Source organism: Syzygium oleosum, unplaced genomic scaffold (assembly GCF_021117445.2).
Source record: "Syzygium oleosum isolate NSW1041296 unplaced genomic scaffold, Sole_v2.1 Sole_v2.21, whole genome shotgun sequence".
Taxonomy (NCBI): Eukaryota; Viridiplantae; Streptophyta; class Magnoliopsida; order Myrtales; family Myrtaceae; genus Syzygium; species Syzygium oleosum.
Window position 1 is genome coordinate 5,614,375 of NW_026607505.1, and position 22,724 is coordinate 5,637,098.

At 42.7% G+C, this 22,724-nt stretch overlaps 2 protein-coding genes across 4 annotated transcripts; one reads left to right on the forward strand and one right to left on the reverse strand.

Annotated features, from left to right (window-relative positions):
- Positions 1 to 511: 511 nt before the first annotated feature.
- LOC115671154 (protein Brevis radix-like 4) lies at positions 512 to 7,071 on the reverse strand. Of its 2 annotated transcripts, XM_030592624.2 has the most exons (7): positions 6,738 to 7,071; positions 6,536 to 6,637; positions 6,231 to 6,402; positions 5,678 to 6,081; positions 2,684 to 2,819; positions 1,737 to 2,137; positions 512 to 878 (listed from the first exon to the last, which is right to left on the reverse strand). In XM_030592624.2, the coding sequence occupies exons 3-7, from the start codon at positions 6,354 to 6,356 to the stop codon at positions 800 to 802; spliced, it is 1,146 nt and encodes a 381-aa protein (XP_030448484.1). In that variant the 5' UTR covers positions 6,357 to 6,402; positions 6,536 to 6,637; positions 6,738 to 7,071; the 3' UTR covers positions 512 to 799. The 2 variants fall into 2 exon arrangements, with proteins under 2 accessions (XP_030448484.1, XP_056176878.1); XM_056320903.1 differs by having other exon boundaries at positions 6,231 to 6,637; positions 6,738 to 7,070.
- An 8,324-nt stretch (positions 7,072 to 15,395) lies between these two features.
- On the forward strand, positions 15,396 to 21,748 carry LOC115671125 (phospholipid:diacylglycerol acyltransferase 1-like). 2 transcript variants are annotated; one of them, XM_056320902.1, is made up of 7 exons: positions 15,396 to 15,883; positions 17,120 to 17,342; positions 17,430 to 17,713; positions 18,865 to 19,189; positions 19,443 to 19,702; positions 20,504 to 20,996; positions 21,411 to 21,748. In XM_056320902.1, the coding sequence occupies exons 1-6, from the start codon at positions 15,411 to 15,413 to the stop codon at positions 20,985 to 20,987; spliced, it is 2,049 nt and encodes a 682-aa protein (XP_056176877.1). In that variant the 5' UTR covers positions 15,396 to 15,410; the 3' UTR covers positions 20,988 to 20,996; positions 21,411 to 21,748. The 2 variants fall into 2 exon arrangements, with proteins under 2 accessions (XP_056176877.1, XP_030448460.2); XM_030592600.2 differs by having other exon boundaries at positions 21,434 to 21,748.
- Positions 21,749 to 22,724: the final 976 nt, after the last annotated feature.

Consider the following 22,724-nt stretch of genomic DNA (forward strand, 5'->3'; position numbering starts at 1 on the left):
AGTGTGTTTTATTACATGGGCTTGTGAGTATATGTTTTACAGAATTTTATCAGCACTTGAAGGTCTGAAGAACGCAGGACGATCAAGCCCCAACCTAAGAAGCAGATTTCTCTAGTTGCTCCCCGCCGGAGGAATCTCACCAAGGATCAAACCGGCCGGTTATTTGAGCTCCTACCGCAGTTGTGTTTGGAAGAACTCGGCAGAGCAATGTAAGTGCTGATATGAATGCTCAGACTGCCTCTTATATGTCCTTTCCTATGTTACTAATATCCAGTACTAACGCATTTTAGAACTCACGCAGCACGTACAAGCTTGGTGTCTTTTGGCAAATTTATTGTTTCCCTACGATCTTTTTGACAGGACTGGTGGCCGAGATAGAAAATGAAAACTTTCGTGTTAAGTAAAAAGTGAAAGGAGATGGAAAACTAGTGCTACTTTGTGTAATATATGCTAATGTGCCGACTTGAAACTTTTAGTATACCGATGATAACCCCACAATAAACGAAAGACCTACCCAAAACTGAAGGATATTATAAACAAAATTTTTGTTCATGACCCGCATCCCGTGCTAATATCTCTGGAGCATCACAAGGAGTGAGCTCCAAAAGAAGTGGTAGCTTACAAAAGATTTTGGTAGCTGCCACATATGCCTAGAGGTGCCTGTATAAACACCCTTTAAGATATACATTTGAATAGGTTTCAGATGCAACATTGTAGAATAAGTGAAAAGGAGAAAAAACCGGCAAAAAGGAACAATTGGTAACCTCAGGAACCGCGACCATTGCCTTTGTGCTTTCAGTTACAAGTACTGTTCGTGGATCCTCGCCCTATTTTCTTCCCACCATACTCGAGCATGCATCTCCCCGAATCTTTCTCGACTGCAGCATAAACCACATTGTGAGAAAATCAACGTTAATTTTATTGTCACTTTGACAGCAGCAGTTCTAGCCCAATTGGGGCCGGTGCAGTGGCACCAATCTAGAGATTCGATGGTCATGGCCACAATGCCCATCAAGCAGGAATATATTGTGGGGAGCACGAGGCTCACACACTGCACAACCTGGAAGGGTAGCCAAATGGGTGCTGCCCATTTTATGCATTGTTTGTCAAACAACCATTTTGATAGCTCGAACACTTGGCATTCTGGTCACAATGCAGCCGCTTATCCTCATCATGCAGTAAGAGTTACTCCAGGAAAAAGTTCCAGTTAGCTTTGCATTGGTAATTATCTGGTGCTAGTGAACAAATAATTATCTGTTGTTGCTAGTACACACAATCCATGCTGTGGACCAAATTATTCCAAGGAAAGAGAAGTGCAGCAGAAACATGCATATTTGAATAATAGCATCTAAACATGAATGGCTCATCTTCATCAGTGTTACCATGTTTAGTCTGAGGATGTTGAAGGGACGAGTTCGTTATTTACAAATGAATGTGATGATATGATGCTTTCTAACAGAAATAGATATCCTCTATAGACATTCGTAACATTGCTCCAAGATGTGTAACTCGAAGCTCAACAATTATGCTATGTTGATTTATTTTACTTTCAGTAGGAATCGGAGAAAAAAGGACAATTAATAGATCAATAAACCTATAGCATGAACTCCTCACTCCTAGAGAACCATTTTAAGATGCGTGCATCAAAGGCAAAGTACGATTGCAACTGCTGTGTGGGTTTCGGATTAATACACTGTCAGTCGAGTAGATAATTAGAAAGTTCAAAAGAAGCTCACCTGAATCTGACTCGTCTGAGCTCTCTTTTACCACTTGGTAATGCTCTAATAGTTATATAAACTCCCGGTTCATCTTGTTCAACCCATTCAGTTTCAAGATCACTAGCATTGCTGATGGACAACTCTCCTGAGCGATCTGCATCCCTTGAAGAACTACTTCTCATTGAGGCATCAATTGATGAAGTTTCTGTCTTGGCTCCACTGATGCTGGAGAGTTTTGGGGTAGATGTGACACCAGTAGAGTCACGGCAAGGGCGTGGCAGTCCAGGGTGCTGATCAAGTGAATCTGAGGAGGAGTAACCCATCGCCACCCCTGGTGGACGATACAAGTTTCGCGGAAGACGTTCCTTTGTAAGTGGTGGAGTTACAGGGCTGTCTTGCACAGATTCTATTTTTGAGCTCTGTCATTAAGTAGATAAATAAGCATGGATTGTTCATTGAACAGTAAATGGCCACAAGCATGTGAGGTGTAGAAAGCTGTACAGATCGAGTGTAGTTGAGAAAAGAATGATTAAATCGCATATACATGAAGTCTTGTGTGCAAATTAAGGGTTTAAAAGTTGACTAACAATTGCACAGTGTTGTGTTGCAAAACCAATAACATGAGATGGCCAAGAGGTCTGTCGATGGTGTTGACAAAAACAATCCTCTGATATCATTTCCGGCTGTGATTTTCTCAGAAGAGTCCGAAACCAAATTTAGTATTTCGCCCCGCTAGAATTCGAAAACTTTATATATGCAAGTGGTGTTTAGCTCTGTTAAACATAATGGGCAAGAAAACATCATCCCCCCTCACTTTTTAACACAAACTCGACAGGTTTGTTTACATGAAATGGCCCATCATATGCCATGATCTGAGCATGAGTTGCACTCCTTACAGCCCATGGAGTACATGAAGCAGCATGGTTCCTGATATCATTTTAGGGAGGATAAAGTTCACGATTTACCTCATCTTCAGACCTCGGGGGGGTTGGAAGTGGAAAGGCTTGGCGGTTAAGCCTCTGGACATTGTATAGTTCCATGACCCTGTCATAATTCTCTGTCCACCATCTTTGAGCTTGGTATTTGTTGAACATGTCTCGGCTAACCGAGTAAAGTAAAAATACAGTCAATAATTCAGTCCAAACGTGAGAGCTGACATTCATATCAACAACAAAAAGGAAAACTAAATTTAAAGAGACATCATATGCCAGTTCTCTTTTGAAAATAGCGTGAATGTGTCCCGGATGGAATGAAGCTTATGCAGAGAACAATTAGAATTTCAGCCTCCGACTAATTATTGCTTGAACTGCAAAAGCTGAAGGCTCTGCTCGAGAGGGAAAACATGCCCTCATGAGCCACTCAGTTTGCTCTGCTAGTTTTCTGACGGTTACATTAGTAGTATGCCCTGCAGCTCACAAGGTTGCATCTTTTACCCCCCTTCTCCGTTGTTATCTTTCCTTTTAGAAAGTTTTCAACTGTCATATCGGGTACAATTGCTTCCTTCACAAATAAAAAGATTTCTTTCGTAGTATATTATGTCCTGCTGAAACGAGCTGCTCCTTTGCTGGTGGGTTTTACAAGTCAACAGTACGATATTTATGTTTTACGCCTTACCAGTCACCATAGTCATACAATTTGCATGGTAGTTATTAAGTACTAATCCTAGTTCATCTCCCCGACTTGCTGTAGACTTAGAGTTAGCCTTCAACCATTCAAAAGAGAGTCCAAGTGACTGTAGAAAATGCATAACATGCTCTAGAGAAAGCATCCTTCCCGTAAAAAAATAGACCCAATGAGGCCTTAGTATCGTAAAAGGATCTGGATCTGGAGAAATCCAACCGTTTTTCTCGTTTGCACTGGTAGATATATGTTCCATGACGGGAATGACTTACAGCGTTGTACACATACTCGAGGATGAAGGATTAGTCCAAGAAACTAGATCGCTACAGGGGCTAAATCGATGCGAGGCCTCCAGACAAAGTTGGGCACGCCTGCTGCATGGAGCTTCAACGCGAATCATTAAAAGTCAAAGCAGCTAATCAAGTAACTTTCACTCGGTTAAAAAGCTGTAGGTCGGCCCGGTTGGTGCCACTAATCCAAACTTGCTTTATTGACAAAAGAAGAAGCAGGCAATGAGAATCCAAGTACCTTTGGGGCAAAGGTACCACGACAGGTGGGGGCCCAATCTCTACCGCTACGAACTATATAATTCACCAGAGATTAAACACTATTATAATCACACTAGTCAAAAAGGCGCAACCGAGAGCGATGGTCCCCAGCGAACCGGATCGCCAACAACGGCAACACTAGAGGCCGGTTCCACTTGGGTTTTGTCCTCTTTCGTAGGTTTTAGGGTTGGCAGCATGTGTGAAGTGAAATGGGGTTAAACTCCTATTCCATTACGAACGCCAGCCATGACCGGGAACGCACAAAAGTGGGTCGGAACGAGACACGGCCGCGGAGAATCAGGCGTGGCCCCTCCTTTTCGAAAAGGAAAGGGGAAGGGGTGGGGGGAGGGAGCCTTCTCCGACACGAAGACAGGTGTCTCAGTGGAAAAAACATAAAGAGCATCCGGGGAGGAAAACACAATCGAGGACCTGTGTCCCTACAGCCACTAGCAAGCCACCATCATTCATAGACATCTCTCTCTCTCTATCTCTTTACTTTTTGGACTTTCTTTCTCGACCACTTTCGTGGGGTCGAGGCGTGAGAACTACTGTTCGTGTGGGGCCATCTTGTCTGGGATTGTTCGCCTGATAAAGAGGTTTCTTTCAGGCGGCTTTTTCTTCTTCATCCTACTGCCCCTCCACCCCCCCACCATGGATATTTCTTTCCTCAGATCAAAGAGAATCTCAATGACAAAAGTCGAGATTCGACTGGCCAATTCATTCAAAATCAGAGTGCTGATATGAAAAAATAACGAAGTTCTCTCGCATTTTTGGATTGAAGCAAAGATCCCCCCCCGTATGCTGTCGTGAACAGAAGTCGCAGAACTTCTCCAGCCAAGGACTAGAAAACAAAATGAGTTTTTCTTTTTCTAGACTATTCTCTGCATTTTTTCACGCCTTAAGAAGTTTCCATTTATTCCGTATAGTGTGGGACACATGCAATAGATTTCTTGTCTTGCTAGGCTCATGGGGGCCTAAATGTACAACAAGGTGATTCTCCTGTGTAATTAGGCCCTAATCGTAAACTCGATGTGTTACTTCAAACTATTTTTAAGGAATGGTCGGTTTACTGATAATTCACTATTGTCGGGTTTAATTCTTTCCTCAACTATTAATTTGGGTCATTACTTCTTAAGCTGATCGTTTCATCTTTGAAAGAAATTTCACATCTCCATTTTGGTGCTCGACATCCAAGGAGGATTCGCCCCGATATGTTGTGAATTTCTAGATTTGGTATCATTAACTTCTATTTTTCACTTTCTAGCAAAAAAAAAACTTCTATTTTTCACTTGTATTGGACCACCACCACCACGATAACGACATGAGCCGACTTACGGCGGGGGCCGGGGTGCCGGAACCACCTCGGGCATGCCCAATATTCTTTCAAGTGGGCTTGCCTAACAAATGGGGTAAGTTAGAACGCGTAACCAGAGAGCAAGAACAGCTTCCGACATTGCAAATTCATTATTCTCCGCGACCCCACTTTAATGGAGAAAATCACCCCACCAAAATGAAAATTAGATTTTTTTTTACCCAACAAAAAAAGAAAGCAGAAAATAGATTATTCTTCCTGTCCCATTGTCATAAATACAGTCAGAAAACTCATCGCTTTTTTTTTATTCTTTAAATTTTTTATTTTTATTTTTTGCCATTGAAGTCGTCTCGTCATACTTATCACGAATATGTTCAAGATAATTATTTTTTTATTATCTCTTTTGCTACGATCGGTTGAGATAATTAATTATACTTATTGGAAAATAATAATTAAAGGATAATCAGGGAGGGGCGCACCTGAACCGTATCCGCTTGAGATCGTTCCCGCCGCGGGGGAGCGAGACGAACGTGATCAGCACGCCGGGCTCGACCTGGGCCACCCACTCCTTGGGCTCGCTCTCCTCCACGAACACCACCGGCTCGCGGCGCCCGCTCGCCGACTTCGGCGTGGCCTCGCCGCTCGATATCCCCTTCAGCCTCGCCTCCAGCTCCGCCTTCCCCCACGGCTTGGGCGTGTTGGAGCTCGAGCTCCCCTGCCGCCTGTACGACCACCGGAACCGGTCCGAGTCGGCGTCCGACTCGCTCGAGTTCCGGAGCCGGCCCTGGCCGCCCCCCGCCGCCGACGGCGGCGGCGGCGGCCCCGTCGTGCAGGGGCTGCAGTGCCTGTACGCCCCGGAGGCCTTGAGCGCCATGTCCTTAAGCTGCCGGGAAGAAGAAAGAGCCAAAAAAAAGAGAGAGAAAACAGAAACAGAGCATGATCGAACAACATTAATGGCGTGATCAACTACAGCGACTCGAACTCGTACGAAAATGAACCGTAAGAAAACGATCATTCGACCAGAAACTTCACCTGAGAAGTGAGAGACTTGATGGATTGGTTCTTAGCGCCGGCCGCGGAGGCGGAATCGGCGGCGTTCTCAGGCTGACTCAGCGAGTCGTCGCCGGGCTGCTTCGAGCGAGCTATGCACGTCAGCATCTTCCCCCTTCCTTCTTCAGCTCGGGCCGCGAGATATATTATCTCTCTGCAACCGACGCAACGACCGTTAAAAAAAAGGCGTTCAAACGCGCACCACATTGCGCCACAGTCCGCTAGAAATCACTGTGCATATCTGACACGGAGCAGAGAGGCCGGAAAAAACGAATGAAGAAAGAAACCTCGAAACAGCAGGCTCGCTGATGATCGGAGCAGTCCCGCAGCCGCCGGGATCGTGATCGCGGTGGAGCGATTTCCAGGCGATCGAATCGATTTCGGAAAACCTAATTCGGCACAATCGCGCATCAGACGAGCAGATTACAGCAGTCAATCCTCGAGAGAAGATCCGCACACGCAGAAGAGAGAGAGGAATAGAGAGAGTACGGCGAGAATCTGAGGACGCCGAATTCTTGCGGATGCGCCGGTCGGCCTCAGCTTCAGCGCGCGCGGAGACCGAGGACGCTTTCTCGAACGGGGGCCCCCCAATCACGCGGCCGGAGATTCTCTCGCTCGCGCGCGCTCCCTCTCGTCGAACGACGCCGTCGCCGCCGTCATCGCGGAGGCGGCGGCGGGAGGAGTCGCGAGCGGAGCCGGAAGAGCTGGCTAGCTAGCTCTGCCGCGAGCGATTCGCGGTCATGGCGGCGGCGTCGTCTTCGTCGTCGTCTTCTTCTTCTTCTTCCTTCCTTCGTCGGGGTCGTGGTCGAGGTGATGAGAGTGATGAAGGGTGGGGAGGGGAGAGGGGGGAGGAGGAGTGGGAAACACACTCGGTCGGTTGATGGCTAATCGGTCATCATTGTGTGCGGTGCTGATTTGCTTTTCTGTCCGTTTACTTTTTTGCGCCTCCGAAATATGAAAGAGATATATAAAAAATAAAGTAGAAAAAAATGGAAAATTGAGGTCGCTGATCCCGAGCCATTAAATTAGGCCGAATTCCGCATTTCTTAAATGCTTCTAAATAAAGGCCAAATTTTAATTGATTTATATATATGAGGGGGGTGAGGTTCCGTGTTTTTGTTTGACGGAATTAATTTAATTAAAAGCGAGCCTTTTAAAAACTAAAAGATTTTCGCCCGTTCAAATTTATTTCCGGTGGACCTTTATTTTTCTCTTTGAAGGGGGGGTTGCTGTACGGTCAAAAGCGTGGTTTCGCGGTTCTCGGCTTTTTGAGGGAGTGGGGCGTGGGGTTGGGGGGAGCGATGAGCGCATGGGCGTGGCGATGCCTTTTTCTTATTCTTTCTCGTCTTTCTTTTCTGTTTCGGTTCCCTTCTTTTCTTGATGATCATCAACAAAAAGGGGATCGCTGGGTTTTGGGAAAGGGCTTGGTCGGTGCTACGTCGTTTTAGGGTTTTTAGTTTTCATAGAATGGGGGCCCGAAAAGGATGCGAAGGGGGTGGGGGAGGGTACGGATGGCCGGCCCATGGGCCCGGGGTTTTGTTTGGGGTCGAGATGTGGAATTTTTACGCTCCTTTCCGGGCCACTTTTTTTTTTTTTTGTTGATATATCGATACTAGACTAGGCGATGCACGCGCTACGTGCGTGTCGGATCTTCGGGGGAATAGATACTGGGCCGGTGCTAGGAGGGGATTCGTGAATTAAACGCTGGGGAATCGCGGCGGCGAGCGCCGTCTATGCTCATTTTTGTGGGCGCTAGTGTTCGCCTGTCGAGTATCGAGTCGGGAGGTTGACGGAAGTGGGGCGGCAGAATGGTTAATGCATCGGGCTCGTGATCGTCTCACTTGAAGGAATAGATCCACCTCTATCGTGCCCCCGCCCCCCCTAGTCGCCTGTTCTCGAATATCCAATTCCAATGGAAGCGTATAAGTTCACAAATGGATTTTTATGTATAGCCACGGGCATCCGTCCAATGCACATTCTTTTTTATCTTTAACCCCTATGCAGGCCTGCTTCACATATATATGGATTTTGAATTCAATTTCGAATATATCTAAGACTAGTTACCAAATGGGTCGAGGATGTTGTTATCATTTCCAAACGTGACACCAAGTTTAAGCATGGCCTTCTACAATAGCATAGAGTCAACGAAACCGATAAGGCCTTTTCTCTTTTGCTTTTCCAGTTAAGAAAACCTCGAAATTGTCAAGTAAAGAGAGCGCAGCAAACGTGCTGATTGTGGGGAATGTACGTGACATTCTTGTCCCCTACCAACCACATCATCGATTCTCAAACTTACCTAAGTCAACGACATAGTTGTAGCGGAACCGAAAGCTGCAGCGGATTGTTACAAAGTAGAACGAAGAGATCTCCTACCAACAGCATCGAAATCGAAATTAAAGAAGAGGGAATCGAATGGGACTAGCGATGATGCCACGCTGGTTGATTCCTAAACGACGGGGAAGGAATCTTAGGTTCTTGTTCTTTGTTCCCCGGGTTGCTTTAGGGATATGTAAATTCGGATTCTGGGATGATGTTTGAGCTTTTAATGGTGCTGTGACCGACCATAAAAAGTAAACATGATCTTCGAGAGGGATAATTACCTAAAAAAAAAAGCCATAAACCTTTTATACGAATATCAATTCAGTCTGAAACTTTTCAATTTGGTCAATTTAGTCCTAAACCTTTCGATGATTTGCCAATATAGTTCTTTTGGCTAATTTTTTGTAGGAAATTGCTGATGTTGATTAATTTTTTACGGATTTTTTTTGAATTTTTCTGAATTTTTCTCCTTCTCTTGTTTTTTCACTTTCTTCCACTGCGGGTCGCCGGCGAGGGTGTTATCCAATTTGCACGTGAAAGAAGTGGTTAGAGATCTCGCACTATTCATCTACGGGGCTGGACTATCTAAACATTACTTCAACTAAAATGCCTTTCTTGTGAAGACGACCCTTGGCGTATTTCCTTTCTACCGTGCAAATCTCGAATTAATAAGCGATGTGACCGGACTAACATCGAATTAATTCATGTCTATCTCCAATTAAATCCGATTATCTGCAAGTAATCATTCATTATTTGAATTAAATGTGGCTCGATTTTCGATCCAAACAGGAAACGGAAGCAGTCAGTAAAAAGCGAGCCACCGAAATGAGAAGGAAATGAACAAAAGACGTCAGTAGGAAGAGCATCGTGTCCCCTCCCCCCTGCCACGACATTCTCGTATCTTACGATGAAATACAGTGCCAACACGCAGTGGTGCCTCTATTGTACAAGATAGTTCCTTTCTCTATTTCTCCTTGAACCTTTTGACGACGTGCTCAGGTCCAATGGAATATAATGCCAACACGCGAGAAGAAAATTGGAGAAAGCGGAGGAAAGAAAGAGACGAGTTGCCTTTTTACGACTTTCAAGTTGCGGGACGAGTTGCCTTTTCACGACTTCCAAGTTGCGGTATTACATCCCTGTAATTGCTGTTTTTTTGTGGGCTAATCTAACATGTACACCATCCCAAGGGCCTCTTGTCCCGGTAACGTGGCATCATAAAATGACGATAACAACTCGATGGTATTCGTTTTTCATGCGATATAAATTTAGTGATCCATACTCGACCTCGATCCGCATTTCTAAAATATTTTCATATTTAACTAAATCTAAGAAAAGTCATCCTCATACTAAGGTTAAAGTGCGGAGTAAGCAAGTATGAATGGAGTGAGGGTAAGAGAGAGTTATAGAGGTGGGTTTGGTCTAAAAAAATTGTGAACCCGTTTAACACCCATATTATTTTGGGCTTTACACATCTATGATCCATTTACTAAATATAACTAACTCGTATAACAACTCGGCTCATCCAAAATGAATTAAGAAATGGATTTATGACCCATTTTGGCACGATACATCAATTCGGGATTTTTTATGATGCAAATATTAGTTTGGGGTAAATGTGCTCGGGAGTTTTTGTGGCACGAAAAGTAATTAGAGGATAAATGTGGCACGAATGAATTAATTTGAGGTTTGCGGTGATATTCGCCCTTTAGACTTTTCACGTCCTTTAAAAGATTTCAAGCCACGAATATTTACGGTATAGATTTTGGGGGCTTAGGGGCTATAAGCACAGGCTTTTATCAGGTGCAGATAACACTTTGTTAATACACGAAGATAAACCCAGATATGGAAATGGCCGTACATCTCCAATTGGTTTTGGCTAGAGACGACGATGCCATGATGATTGGGACTTACTTGCGACAGAGAGACACAGAGGCGTCTCTGATCCTATTCTTCATTTGTTCTGGATTTGGCATATGAATACGAGGTTGTCTCGTGCAAGTGCCTTCCATTTTGTCCAAGGCTCTCGTCAGCTCTCTCCACATCCACGTTATCCTCGGATTCAAGAGCTCGAAACCGAGGGAGGTGCCAACCGGACTTTGCACTATCTTGAGCTTGAAGATGAACTAAGGCCCTAGAGAGAGAACACAAAGGTTGTGGGATAATTGTTCAAAAAGTCTTAAATTTATTGCACGACGGCCAATTTAGTAATAAATCTTTTAATGACTTGCCAATTTAGTTTTTCCGATCAATTTTGACCAAAAATTACTGATGTGCACGTCGGCCATCTTACACAGTGTGGCCGGCTCCGGCGAAGACATATTTTACATTTTTTTAAAGTTACTTTTCTTTCCCTTTGGCAGGCAACCTTCCATAGGCAAAGGTTGGCAAGGGCGTCGCAGCGTGGGCGAGGGTCACCCTTGCTGGCCATGGCTGAGTACCGGGCCAAAGGAAAAGAAAAGGAAAAAAAAGAAAGGGAAATAAAGGAATTATTTTTTATAAAAATGCAAAATTTGTCCACATCAGCGCCAATCACGCCATGTGGGATGGCTAGTGCCCGACTAGCATCTACGTCAGCGATTTACGGCCAAAATTGATCGGAATGGCTAAATTGGTAAGTCGTTAAAAGATTTGTGACTAAATTGGCAAATCATCAATATTTATGATTAAATTGGTACAATTGAAAGGTTTAAGACTTTTTGGACAATTTTCCATAAAGGCTACCATATTTGTAGGAAATTAGAAATCAAACATGATTATGCATGACCCAAAACAAAGAAATTTAAGCTCGTGGAACTACTTTCGCGAAAGTCATTAATGATAATGAGGAAAGGACAACGACGCGTCGTGATTTGAATTGAGAAATGAAATCGATGTGATCGATTCATACGGGGGAGAATACACAATTCAATTTTGCAAGCTAGAAAGTTGGATGTCAATGTGAAGACATTAGGGATCGTCTAGTATGTGCTGCCTAACGATGATTTGGATAATCTACTGAGAGAAACAACCAAATACGCTATACTTATATGACGGGAAAATTACCAAAAAAGTCCTAAACCTATTGCAATTGTGCTAATTCAATTCTAAACCTTTTTTTTTGCCAATTCAGTCCTAAACCTTTTGCAATTGTGCCAATTCAGTCCATCTGGCCACTTTTGGCCAACCGGTGTTGACTTGGACGCCGGCTGGTGCCGGTCGTCCGGCCGATGCTGACGTGGCAATTTTTAAATATTTTTTTTCGATTTTTTTAACTTTTTTTTTCCTATCTTCTTCCCTGGTTGCTGGTTCAGCGATTGGCTAGAGGCCGAGGTCGGCGAGTTGGAACTCACCGGCCATGGGCGAGGTCGAGCTCGCCATCGGCGACGGCAAGGTCGCCCAGATTTGGCGAGACCTCGCCGTCGTTGGGCAAGGTCGAGCCTCGCCATGGCCGGGCAAGCTCAACTCGCCCACCAACGGCGAGGCCACCCAGATCTGGCGAAACCTCGCCATCGATGGGCAAGGTCGAGCTCGCCCGGTCATGGCGAAGCTCAACCTCGCCCAGCGATAGCGAGGCTGGCCCTCGCCAGTGCTGGCGAGGGCCAGACTTGCCCATGGTCGGCGAGTTCCAACTCACTAGCCTCAGCCTCTGGCCGATCGCCGAACTGGTGACCGGGGAATAAGATAGGAAAAAAAAAAGAAAGAAAGAGAGAAAAAAAGTAAAAAAACAAAAAAATTGAAAAAAAAATATTAAAAAATTACCACGTCAGTGTCGGCCGGCATCGCTCGGCATCCACGCCAACGTCGGCCGACACCGGCCGACGTCCACTTCAGCGCCGGCTGGCCAAAAGTGGCCGGATGGACTAAATTGACACAATTGCAAAAGATTTAGGACTAAATTGGCAAAAACAAAGTTTAGGACTGAATTGACAAAATTGCAATATATTTAAGATTTTTTTGGTAATTTTCCCGTTTTATGACTATAGTACTTTCCACCTATTTATAAAACTGCCCCCTATTGAACCCAACGAAGAAAAGAAGATAACATCGACACAAAAACGATGATCCGCACATTCTTAACGTGTTTCGAAAGTACATTAGTTTCTTATAGTGCTAACCTCCATATACTTTCTCCATCTTTGTCCTTTTGTCGCTAGCTTTGTTTTCTTTTAGACTTTTAAGTCTTCCTGATCAATTACAAAGAAAGAAAGAAAGAAAGTACATTATTTGTTTATTATATTTGATAAAATGTATAGTGTTTTAAATCTAACATCAACTGATGTTGACTAAAGAATTATGTTAACTTTTTAGCTTTAGGAATGGAAGTCTCCTGAAAAGGGTTGAGATCAAACTAAATTGTGATTATGCTTTTGGTGGAAGTGTACTATATTTATTGTCACAAGCGGCAACGGCGGCAAGATTTTGCTAGAAACTACAGATTGCAGGTACTATATAATGACTAGGTTGATATGAAAATTGATATCGAATCAAATCAAGTCCGCATTCGCATATATACATACAAATATGGAGTTTATATCATGTAAAACTTACACAACCGATATATTTATAAATTGAGTTTTCTAATGTCAAGATTCAGTTTAATCGCTACATTATGCAAGATATGATCCAAACTTTAAGACCATGCACTTTTGGAGTTATAAAATGGGAATATGATATAAATATCTCATAAATTTTGGTTCAATGTGCATTATCGTCTCTAAACTTTTATTTTATTCAATGTAGTCGATGAACTTTTGTCCAATGTGCAATGTCGTCTTGAACTTTTAATTTGTTCAGTACGGTTCTTAAATTTTGATCAAATGTTTAATGTGATCCTTAAACTTTTAAACATTTTCCTTTAGTATAGAGACTACATTGAATATTTACCAATAGATCACGAATCACATTGAGCAAATGAAAAATCTATGGACGACATTGCACATTGGGCCAAAATTCATTAAAGGACCACATTGCAAGAATTAAATTTAAAGAGGACATTATATATTGGACCAAAATGTAGGAACCATTTGTACTAATATCCCTTATCAAATCTTGATTGGTTGGCCAATCTAACTTGAAAGTAGTATGATTAATTCTAGCTCACAAGTCACAAGAGGATACAAAGTCGACGTTGAGGTCTATTAAATGGTAGCACAATATTAGAATAAGACTAATTAAACCTCTTTCAATGTAGAAATGGCCACGGACCGACCCATTTCAGGTGGTCGGCCTTGTTCAAAATCGAGATAATGACATAAATGGTCATTGAACCTTGGCCAAATATATAATGTAGTTCATGAACTTTTAATTTGGTCAATGTGATTCTTGAACTTAACTCTAACGTACAATGTAATTCTTGAACTTTTAATTTATTTAATATGAACCCTATATTTTTTGTACATGTTCAATTTAGTCCTCGAACTATATGAAAATGTTCAACATTTTGATTTCATTAATTCAAGTTTATGGATAACATTGAACATTTTTATGTAGTTCAGAGACTTAATTGAATACGTATCAAAAGTATGGAGATCACATTGAGCAAATTAAAAATTTATGGATCACATTGCATATTGGGCCAGAGTTCAGAAATCATTTGTGTCATTTTTCCTTCAAAATCGGAAACCATCCCAAACTCGGGTCGGGTTTTCAAAATTCGGAGGACCATAATAGTCCCATTGGAGTCACAAAAAAGAGTAACTTGATTTATCTACATATGTTCTCGATAAATATATCAATACACTAACCCAAAAGGGAAGAGAATAATTGCCTAATAAGTTTGGTTATTTGCAAAATCGACTAGTCGGGTTTGGGTTTTTGAGTACTTGCAAACTAAATTCCGAGCCCACACCTATATCTTTCGATATTTTTCTTAATGGCACCACAAACTCGTCCCAAAACTCGAACTTGTTGTATAAAAGCTCAGTGATTGCCATGTTATTGCTTCGGCTCCATGCAATGACTCTACATTTCCAGGATTAAAAGCGCGCCCTTAAGATTATCGGGAGAGAGGTGGACTATTCGAGACGGGCGAAAATCAGATACCATCGGAGCGCTTAAAATTAAAATAGAAAGAGACCGAGAAAAATGTTATTCATCCATCACATGCTTCCACCAAATTCCAGACCCCTCCTATCCACGACTGCTCCTTTTTATTTTTCAATTTCGCCCGAGATCCAACATCATCCTTACAAATTTGAAAACCAATCACCTTTTTTTCTCGCGACATTTTTCCCTGGAAAATTCGGAGAACTTTCCCGTGCTCTCTCCTAATCTCTTACTTTTAGGAAGAAAAGAATGCTCTTCTTTTTTGTAAAAAAATGCATCGGATCGAGACCAAGATCCGATGCGTAAAGCGGTCTCCCAACACTGTACCACGCATACACACGACGACAAAACTCTACAATCGTCTAAGAAATTTGTCCTGAGCTCGCGAAACCGCGCGATGCAATGACGAATCCCGGGAAAATTACAATTTTCTAGGAATCCGGTAACCGACGGTCAATGACCATCTCCCGGGAGCCGAATTTTCCCACGAAAATTGCAGATTTTCTCAGCAACCAAACGGCACAGCTGGGAAAATTTCGTTCCCACTTCCCACGGCTTTTTTCCTCGCTGCCGAGCGCCTTCCTCCTGCTCGTTCAATAAAACACTCGAGCAGGCCCCGCCGTCTCCATTGGCGACGCCGCCGCTGCCGCCGCCGCCGGCATCGAGCAAATCTCTCGAGGAGCATTGAATCGCCGGAGATCGATCGCCTCCCGCCGCGCTCGGATCCCCTCGGGGGAGGGGGAGGGGGATCGTCCATGAGGTGAAGCTGCTCCGCGAGCCTTTTTTTCTGCCTCCTAGGCCCGTTTCCGGAGGACGATGTCGTTCCTTCGCCGCAGGAAGGCCTCCAGTTCGGCGGCGGCGGCGGCTCGCGCGCCGGGCGAGGACGACGGCGGCGGCGGCGGCGACGGCGAGAAGAAGGAGAGAGAAGCGAAATCGAGGAGGAAGCAAGGTCAGCAGGGGGGAGGGGGGGAGCGGCCGAGGAGGTGGTCGTGCGTCGACAGCTGCTGCTGGTTCGTGGGGTGCATATGCTCCATTTGGTGGTTCCTGCTGTTCCTGTTCAACGCGATGCCGGCCTCGTTCCCGCAGTACGTGACGGAGGCGATCACCGGACCGTTGCCGGACCCGCCAGGGGTCAAGCTGAGGAAGGAGGGCCTGACGGCGAGGCACCCCGTGGTTTTCGTGCCCGGGATTGTGACGGGCGGGCTCGAGCTGTGGGAAGGCCATCAGTGCGCCGAGGGGTTGTTCAGGAAGAGGCTCTGGGGCGGCACGTTCGGTGAACTGTACAAGAGGTAAGGGGCTATTCTCGCCATTCTTTTCAGCTGGTGCTTGATTCGATTGTGTTCGAGTCTTCGAGTGCCCAGGATTGGTGTCCTTAGTTTTGGTCGATTCATGTTTTATAGTGGGGGTGAGTGTAAGAACTGGTTTCGATCACTGAGGTTGGCGACTGTGGTTGGCAACGGAACTTACTGCTTTTACAGTTTATTCTGGAATATACTTTTTCCATTTTTGGGATGAGTGTGACGTGAGGGAAAGTGAATCTGAAGCTCAAATTGGAGGGATTGGAGCCCTGGAGAGAAAGCAAGCTAGAGCTTTTCGAACGTTTTTCTTTTTTGGCTATTTTGGCAAGTTTTTCGCCATTTGCTTGCTATTTTCCCTCCCCCTTCCCGGGTTCTTAAGTCAAATCGGCGAAGCTGAAGCGATAGTAGCTTTCTTGGCCATGTCGCTTTAGAATGTCAGTGGATTGGTCCGATGTATATCCTTTTTCGTTATGGCGATGGCTTTATCGCAGGCTATTGCTGTATGTCTCTCAACTTTGTCTCCAGGCCATCACAAGAATCTGGAATATCTAGTAGTTCACCCAAAAATGAGCCCTTTAATTTATATTCGAAGTTCTCGCTTCTATGTCTCTCTTTGCTTCACGGAGCTCCTTCTTTCTTTGTTTTGGTTTCAAGATCCCCATAGATTGTGGAGCAAATGAAAGCTGAAACCATTCTTTTTCTCTGGAATCATTTGCAGGTGTTGCCAAATATTCAGTTATTGCCTTGTTCTTGCTCAGTGGGAAAATTATTTTTGAGAAATCATTTGACAGTTTTTGATAACCGACTCTGCATCTTTTATATTGAAAATGTATAATGTACAATTACTGTGCCCATTCTCCTGACATTTCCCGTCTTTGTTTGAAACTGAAGCTTTTCTAGTTTACTTGCACAAACCTGTGGGATCCTGAAATCTTATCCTTCAATATCCAAAATCTCATGGAACACTTTCCTCGCGAAACAACAGGTCCATTTCCAAATGACTTTACTTTCTTCTGTGGCAATGTTGAACAGCATTTGCAATGCTTCAAGGTGTTGCATGCACATGCTTTTCTGTACAGAATGTTTGCGCATTATTTTACACTACAGTTTTATGTATCTGTTGATGTTTTCTCCTTAGTCCATTAATCAGAAATGTTTAGCTGGTCTGGCGATGTTAAGTTGATGATCTAATGGAGCTGTATCGGTGTTTGTCTTTATTTCCTGCAGGCCTTTATGCTGGGTTGAGCATATGTCGCTAGACAATGAAACTGGATTGGATCCTCCTGGCATAAGGGTTAGACCTGTATCTGGACTTGTTGCAGCTGATTATTTTGCTCCTGGATACTTTGTTTGGGCAGTCTTGATTGCCAATTTGGCTCGAATTGGTTATGAGGAGAAAAACATGTACATGGCAGCATATGATTGGAGATTATCATTTCAAAACACTGAGGTATTCCTGTTGCGCGATCCTTTTATCTGCTTCTGAATTTACTGGTTTCAGTCGCTTGTATTGAATCTCTGAAATCAAATTCATTAGGTCAGAGATCAAACTTTGAGCCGGATAAAAAGTAACATTGAACTCATGGTGGCTACTAGCGGTGGGAACAAAGTAGTTGTTATTCCACATTCTATGGGTGTCTTGTACTTTCTGCATTTTATGAAGTGGGTCGAGGCACCAGCTCCTATGGGTGGTGGAGGAGGATCAGATTGGTGTGCAAAGCATATCAAGGCAGTCATGAATATTGGAGGACCATTTTTAGGCGTTCCAAAAGCAGTTTCAGGACTTTTTTCAGTTGAAGCAAGAGATATAGCAGTTGCCAGGTTCTTCTATGAACTCAGTGTTATATTTCTATCATCCTTCTTCGAAGTGATGTCTTTGCTGAAAGTAGCTTTTTTGCCAAATATAGAGGACGTTCTCTTTGTTGTCCTGTTTTGATGTGAAATAGACATTTGAGTTAGCTATTCTGAATTCATTTCTGATTCGTTAGTGTGAATTTCAAAAAGACACCTTTCTGAGGTTCTGCTAATCAAAGAGATGGTACCGTCTAAAGCTTTGAGATTTCTCTCACTTCCTCTCATTTTTCCAGCAAAATGCATCAGCATGTGACAGCAGTACTGATACATTGTATAAAAAGGAAATAGTGTTTCACCCCTTGAACGGCATATGCACTTCACACCCTACTTCAAAATGATTACTTGACCAAGTTGTGTTGTCTGTAAACCCTGTCAACGCCCTCCACTGGTTGTCTACTGCCATGAGTTGAGGGTGTTGGGCGCTGATGTAGGTGTATAGCGCAATACCCTCATAAATCAGGAGGGTACAATGCAATTCCCACTCTAACCACCCCCCCACCTCCCCCCCCCCCCGCCGGGGCGATGTTAACGTTTTATCAAATTCCAAGGTATTGTGCAAGAGGCTAGCTTCAAATTTATTTTCATTCATTCAACCTTCCTAGGTTTATTTTAGTGTTGTGGATAGTCGCAAATGCTTGAGGAATATACTGAGAAAGACTAAAATACCGTATTGTTCATTGCCTGCTCTCGATCAATTTTCTAGAAATTTAAAGTGGAGGAATATCTTTATTTCACCAGACAAACTACGTATGGTGGTTATTTCAGTGTAACTATGTTCTTAGGAATCGATATATGCTATTATTTCTCTTATGTTATTTAGTGTTCAGACATTGGTCTTATACTTTTCTCTCTCACAGGGTAGTACTTTTTCAAATGATTCAAACCATTGCTCTAGATGAAATTGATTTTGCTAGTATGTCTGACCAAACTAGATTGAGTATTTCATGTTGGTATTTGAAGTGTTATCTATGCTGCACTATACGATGCTTTATTGCTGGGTATTCATGTAGTAGTTTATTATGCCTGAACTACTAAATCAAATCTATACTTAGAACTGTCGAGTTATTATGTCTGGTCCCTTTGTGGGCTTCTTATCATCAAGTGCTCGTGTTGTACAGGGCGTTTGCACCAGGTGTTTTGGACAAAGATGTATTTAAATTTCAAACTCTGCAACATATGATGCGAATGACTCGTACTTGGGATTCAACGATGTCAATGATACCGAAAGGCGGGGACACTATTTGGGGTGGTGTTGATTGGTCACCTGAAGGATTCTTTAACTGCAGCACAAAGAGGTCAAAGAACGTTGACATTACTACTTCAGAACTCAGTGCAGTCAAGGATCTGGAAAATAGAGCAGGTGTAAATTACGGGAGGCTAATATCATTCGGTAAAGATGTAGCTAAAATACATTCTTCCGAGATTGAGAGAACAGATTTTAGGGTATTGTCCCTTGCATTTTTTTCAGTCACTCTGTTTATTGTGAAGTCCCTCACGTCCTCCCACCCCATCCCACCATGCTGGCTCCCCTCACAATTGAGATGTGATATAAAATTGACTGAAGTTTTTCATCTGAAATTCCTGTATTAGAAATTTTAGAAACTTCTTTGAAAATTTTAGCAATTTTTTTCATTGTCAATACGGTGCACTACTTCTTTTTCATCGTTGTTTTTTGAACTGTTAAATCGGTGTGCAGGGTGCTGTCAAAGGCAGAAATCTATCAAATACAAGTAACTGTGATGTGTGGACAGAGTATCACCACATGGGAGTTGGAGGTGTGAAGGCTGTTGCAGATTACAAAGTCTATACAGCAAGCTCAATTTTGGATTTGCTTTATTTTGTGGCCCCCAAGCTGATGAAACGTGGTAGTGCTCATTTTTCATATGGAATTGCTGATAATTTAGATGACCCCAAGTATCAACATTACCGATATTGGTCGAATCCCTTGGAAACAAAGTGAGATGATCCCTCCCTTTCTCCCAGTGTGTGTGTGTTTGTGTGTGTGAATCAATGAATTGGGCAACAAATCTACTTTTATGGGGCATTTACTTGCACGTATGGAGTGGGTCAGTGTTAGGCGAAACTTTTACTTTTTACTTTTGCCTTTTTTCTTTTCTTGTGACTCTTGACAGACTCTCATTTAACACGCCACGCTTGAAATTTTTTTAAAAACTCATATTTATTGAAAAGAGCCATGTATAAACTTATTTTATAAAACATTTTAAAACTTTAAATGCTACTTTTCCATTTTCAAGTATGTAAGTTCTTATTATAAAGAGCATGACCAAATAGGCCAATGAATACACTAATCTCAAGGACTCCAATAAACTGCCTATGCATTAACATATGAGTGAACACTATGTCAACCGTGTTTTTGAAGTTTTGACCCGATTATATTACTATGCTTAACCTGTTAAAAGAGGACGGACTTGTTCAAAAAAAAATCCCCAGAAATTCTCCCTTTTAAACAGGAAATTTTTAAAGTTTCGATCAAAGAAAAGAAAACAGAAAATTATGAAAGTTTTGTAGCAAGCTGTTCTTTTGAGCAATTGTTCTAGAAAACACCATCTGGATTTTTTTAACAAATTCCGGGAGATTTAGAGAGATTGCTGGTACTGAATTCTGACGGATGGCTGTCTGTTTGTTTAGACATTGCTGGCAAAAGTACCATTAGGAATCAGTTATTCATGGCATGTGCTTGCTGAGGAAGAAGTAAACTCATTGCTTATGCTGCTTTCATTCCCTCCACTTTTGCAGATTACCTAATGCTCCGGACATGGAGATATATTCCCTGTACGGAGTTGGAATTCCCACGGAAAGAGCATATGTCTACAAGGTGACTCCTACTTCAGAGTGCTACATTCCTTTTCAGATAGATACCTCAGCGGATGGTGAAAGGGAGGACTCATGTCTGAAAGATGGTGTTTTTTCTGCTGATGGAGATGAAACGGTTCCTGTCTTGAGTGCTGGTTACATGTGTGCAAAAGGTTGGCGAGGCAAAACTCGTTTCAATCCATCTGGCATTAACACATATGTAAGAGAATATGATCATGCACCGCCAGCCAATCTCCTGGAGGGTAGAGGTACCCAAAGTGGAGCTCATGTTGACATCATGGGGAACTTTGCGCTGATTGAGGATATAATTAGAGTGGCTGCAGGGGCTACTGGAGAGGATTTGGGTGGAGATCGAGTTTTCTCAGATATCTTCAGATGGTGTGAGAAGATCCAGCTGCAGCTCTAGATTCACACGGTGAGTTAAGCTTTCTCAGAAGTACGATGATGCTTCACTTACTCACAGGGATACAATATGTATTTGATTGGTTTTTGGATTTCTTGCTTCCTTTGGTAAATCGTCCTTTCATATCTGCAACTCCCAATTAAATTGCTAGACTATCTTTTGGCATACAAAGTTATGAACATGCAAGGAGAATTCGTTGTAGTTCGTTAGTTCCTTCTAAAAGGAGCATCGTGTTCTGCTTGCTTGCATATTTAGTTCGTTCTGCAAGAGCAAAGTTATTATATGAAGGAGAAAAAATGCGGCATGCTCGATCAGTTGGAATATTCTATGAGGAAAAGGAAAAGGAAATTGTTAAACTCTATAAGGAGATCTGAAAGTTCCTTGTTTGAGTTTTGTCGTGTTTACTAGGTTTTTCTGATGCTCAAGGTTCTTTGCAACTGTTCCTGCAGACAAACACTTGGGCATTGCTTCTGCACTTCAGGAGGCACTAGGCAGACGGTTTGCACCGAGAAGTGACCGAGACATGGTCACGTCACAGCCGGATCATCTGCTCGCCTCGGCCTGCTGAACTGAATTGAGGAATGTACTGTTGAAGAGCAGAATGTGGTATTGAACTGTAATTCCTTGTCGTTTGGGCTCATATTGGCAATGCCGCAAATTATGTGCAATAACTTCATGTAGCCATTCCAGCCCTGCCACTGAATTGGCCGCTGTTCTGCAAAATTTTGCATATTCAATTAATTTAATTTTTGTTTTTCGACCAATATTGTTAGGCATTAATGTAAATCTCTATCTCTCTCTCATGCTTTGTCTACAGAATAGTTTGTGAAGATAAACTGGACCTTCCTGAAGGAGAAACTAGTTCTTTTCTGGTCTTTCTCTGTCAGCAGATGTGACTGGAGTCTTCTGCTCTCCTATGGTTCCTATATTGTATCAGATAAAATACCTCATCCGTACGCCCTTGAACATGAATAATTAAGTTGATCAAGTACGCAAGTCGAGCATCGAGCCCTGGTTTTCGCGTCGAACTGGGCATTCTTTGCCCTGCCTGATGAGTCGCAATCATGCCGAACATAAACTAAAATGTCCTTTGATCCAACACCTCTCTCTTAAGCTTTCAATTCAGTAAGTGCTATCCTCTTCACCTTTGTTTGTATCAGTGTTGTTTCATGACCGTCTTCAATAAGCAAAACACACAAAACAAAAAAGGGAAGAAGTCGCAAAACTACAATCTATATTCAGTGTGACAAAAAAATCTTAAACTATGTAAACTGTGATATATTTATCATAAAATTTTTATTGTAAAAACCTAAATCTGCACTTATGCGACATATTTATTCTCGGTTAATGTTGCCTTAAATAATTCTTCAACTAAAATAATGTCGTTTTTATTCATGTCAACAATGTTCGCTTTCTGGCGTCCATGTAGGCTGATTTTTAACAGTTCTCATTAATAAGACTATGATGGAAGGTAAATATATTACACAGATATAAGTTTGGGAATTTTTGTGTCACGGAAAAAAGTTTAGGGTAAATGTGTCACATGTATATAAGTTTGAGATTTTTGATATCATAGAATAAAGGGAAAATTTCAAATAAGTACCCAAAGTGGAGTCTTTTTCTCAAAAGAGGGTTCAAAGTGGACATAGTATCAAATAAGGGCCTGAAGTGCCTAATCAGTCTCAAATAAGGGCCTGAAGTGCCCAATTAGTCTCAAGTAATGGCCTGGGTTCGTCGGCA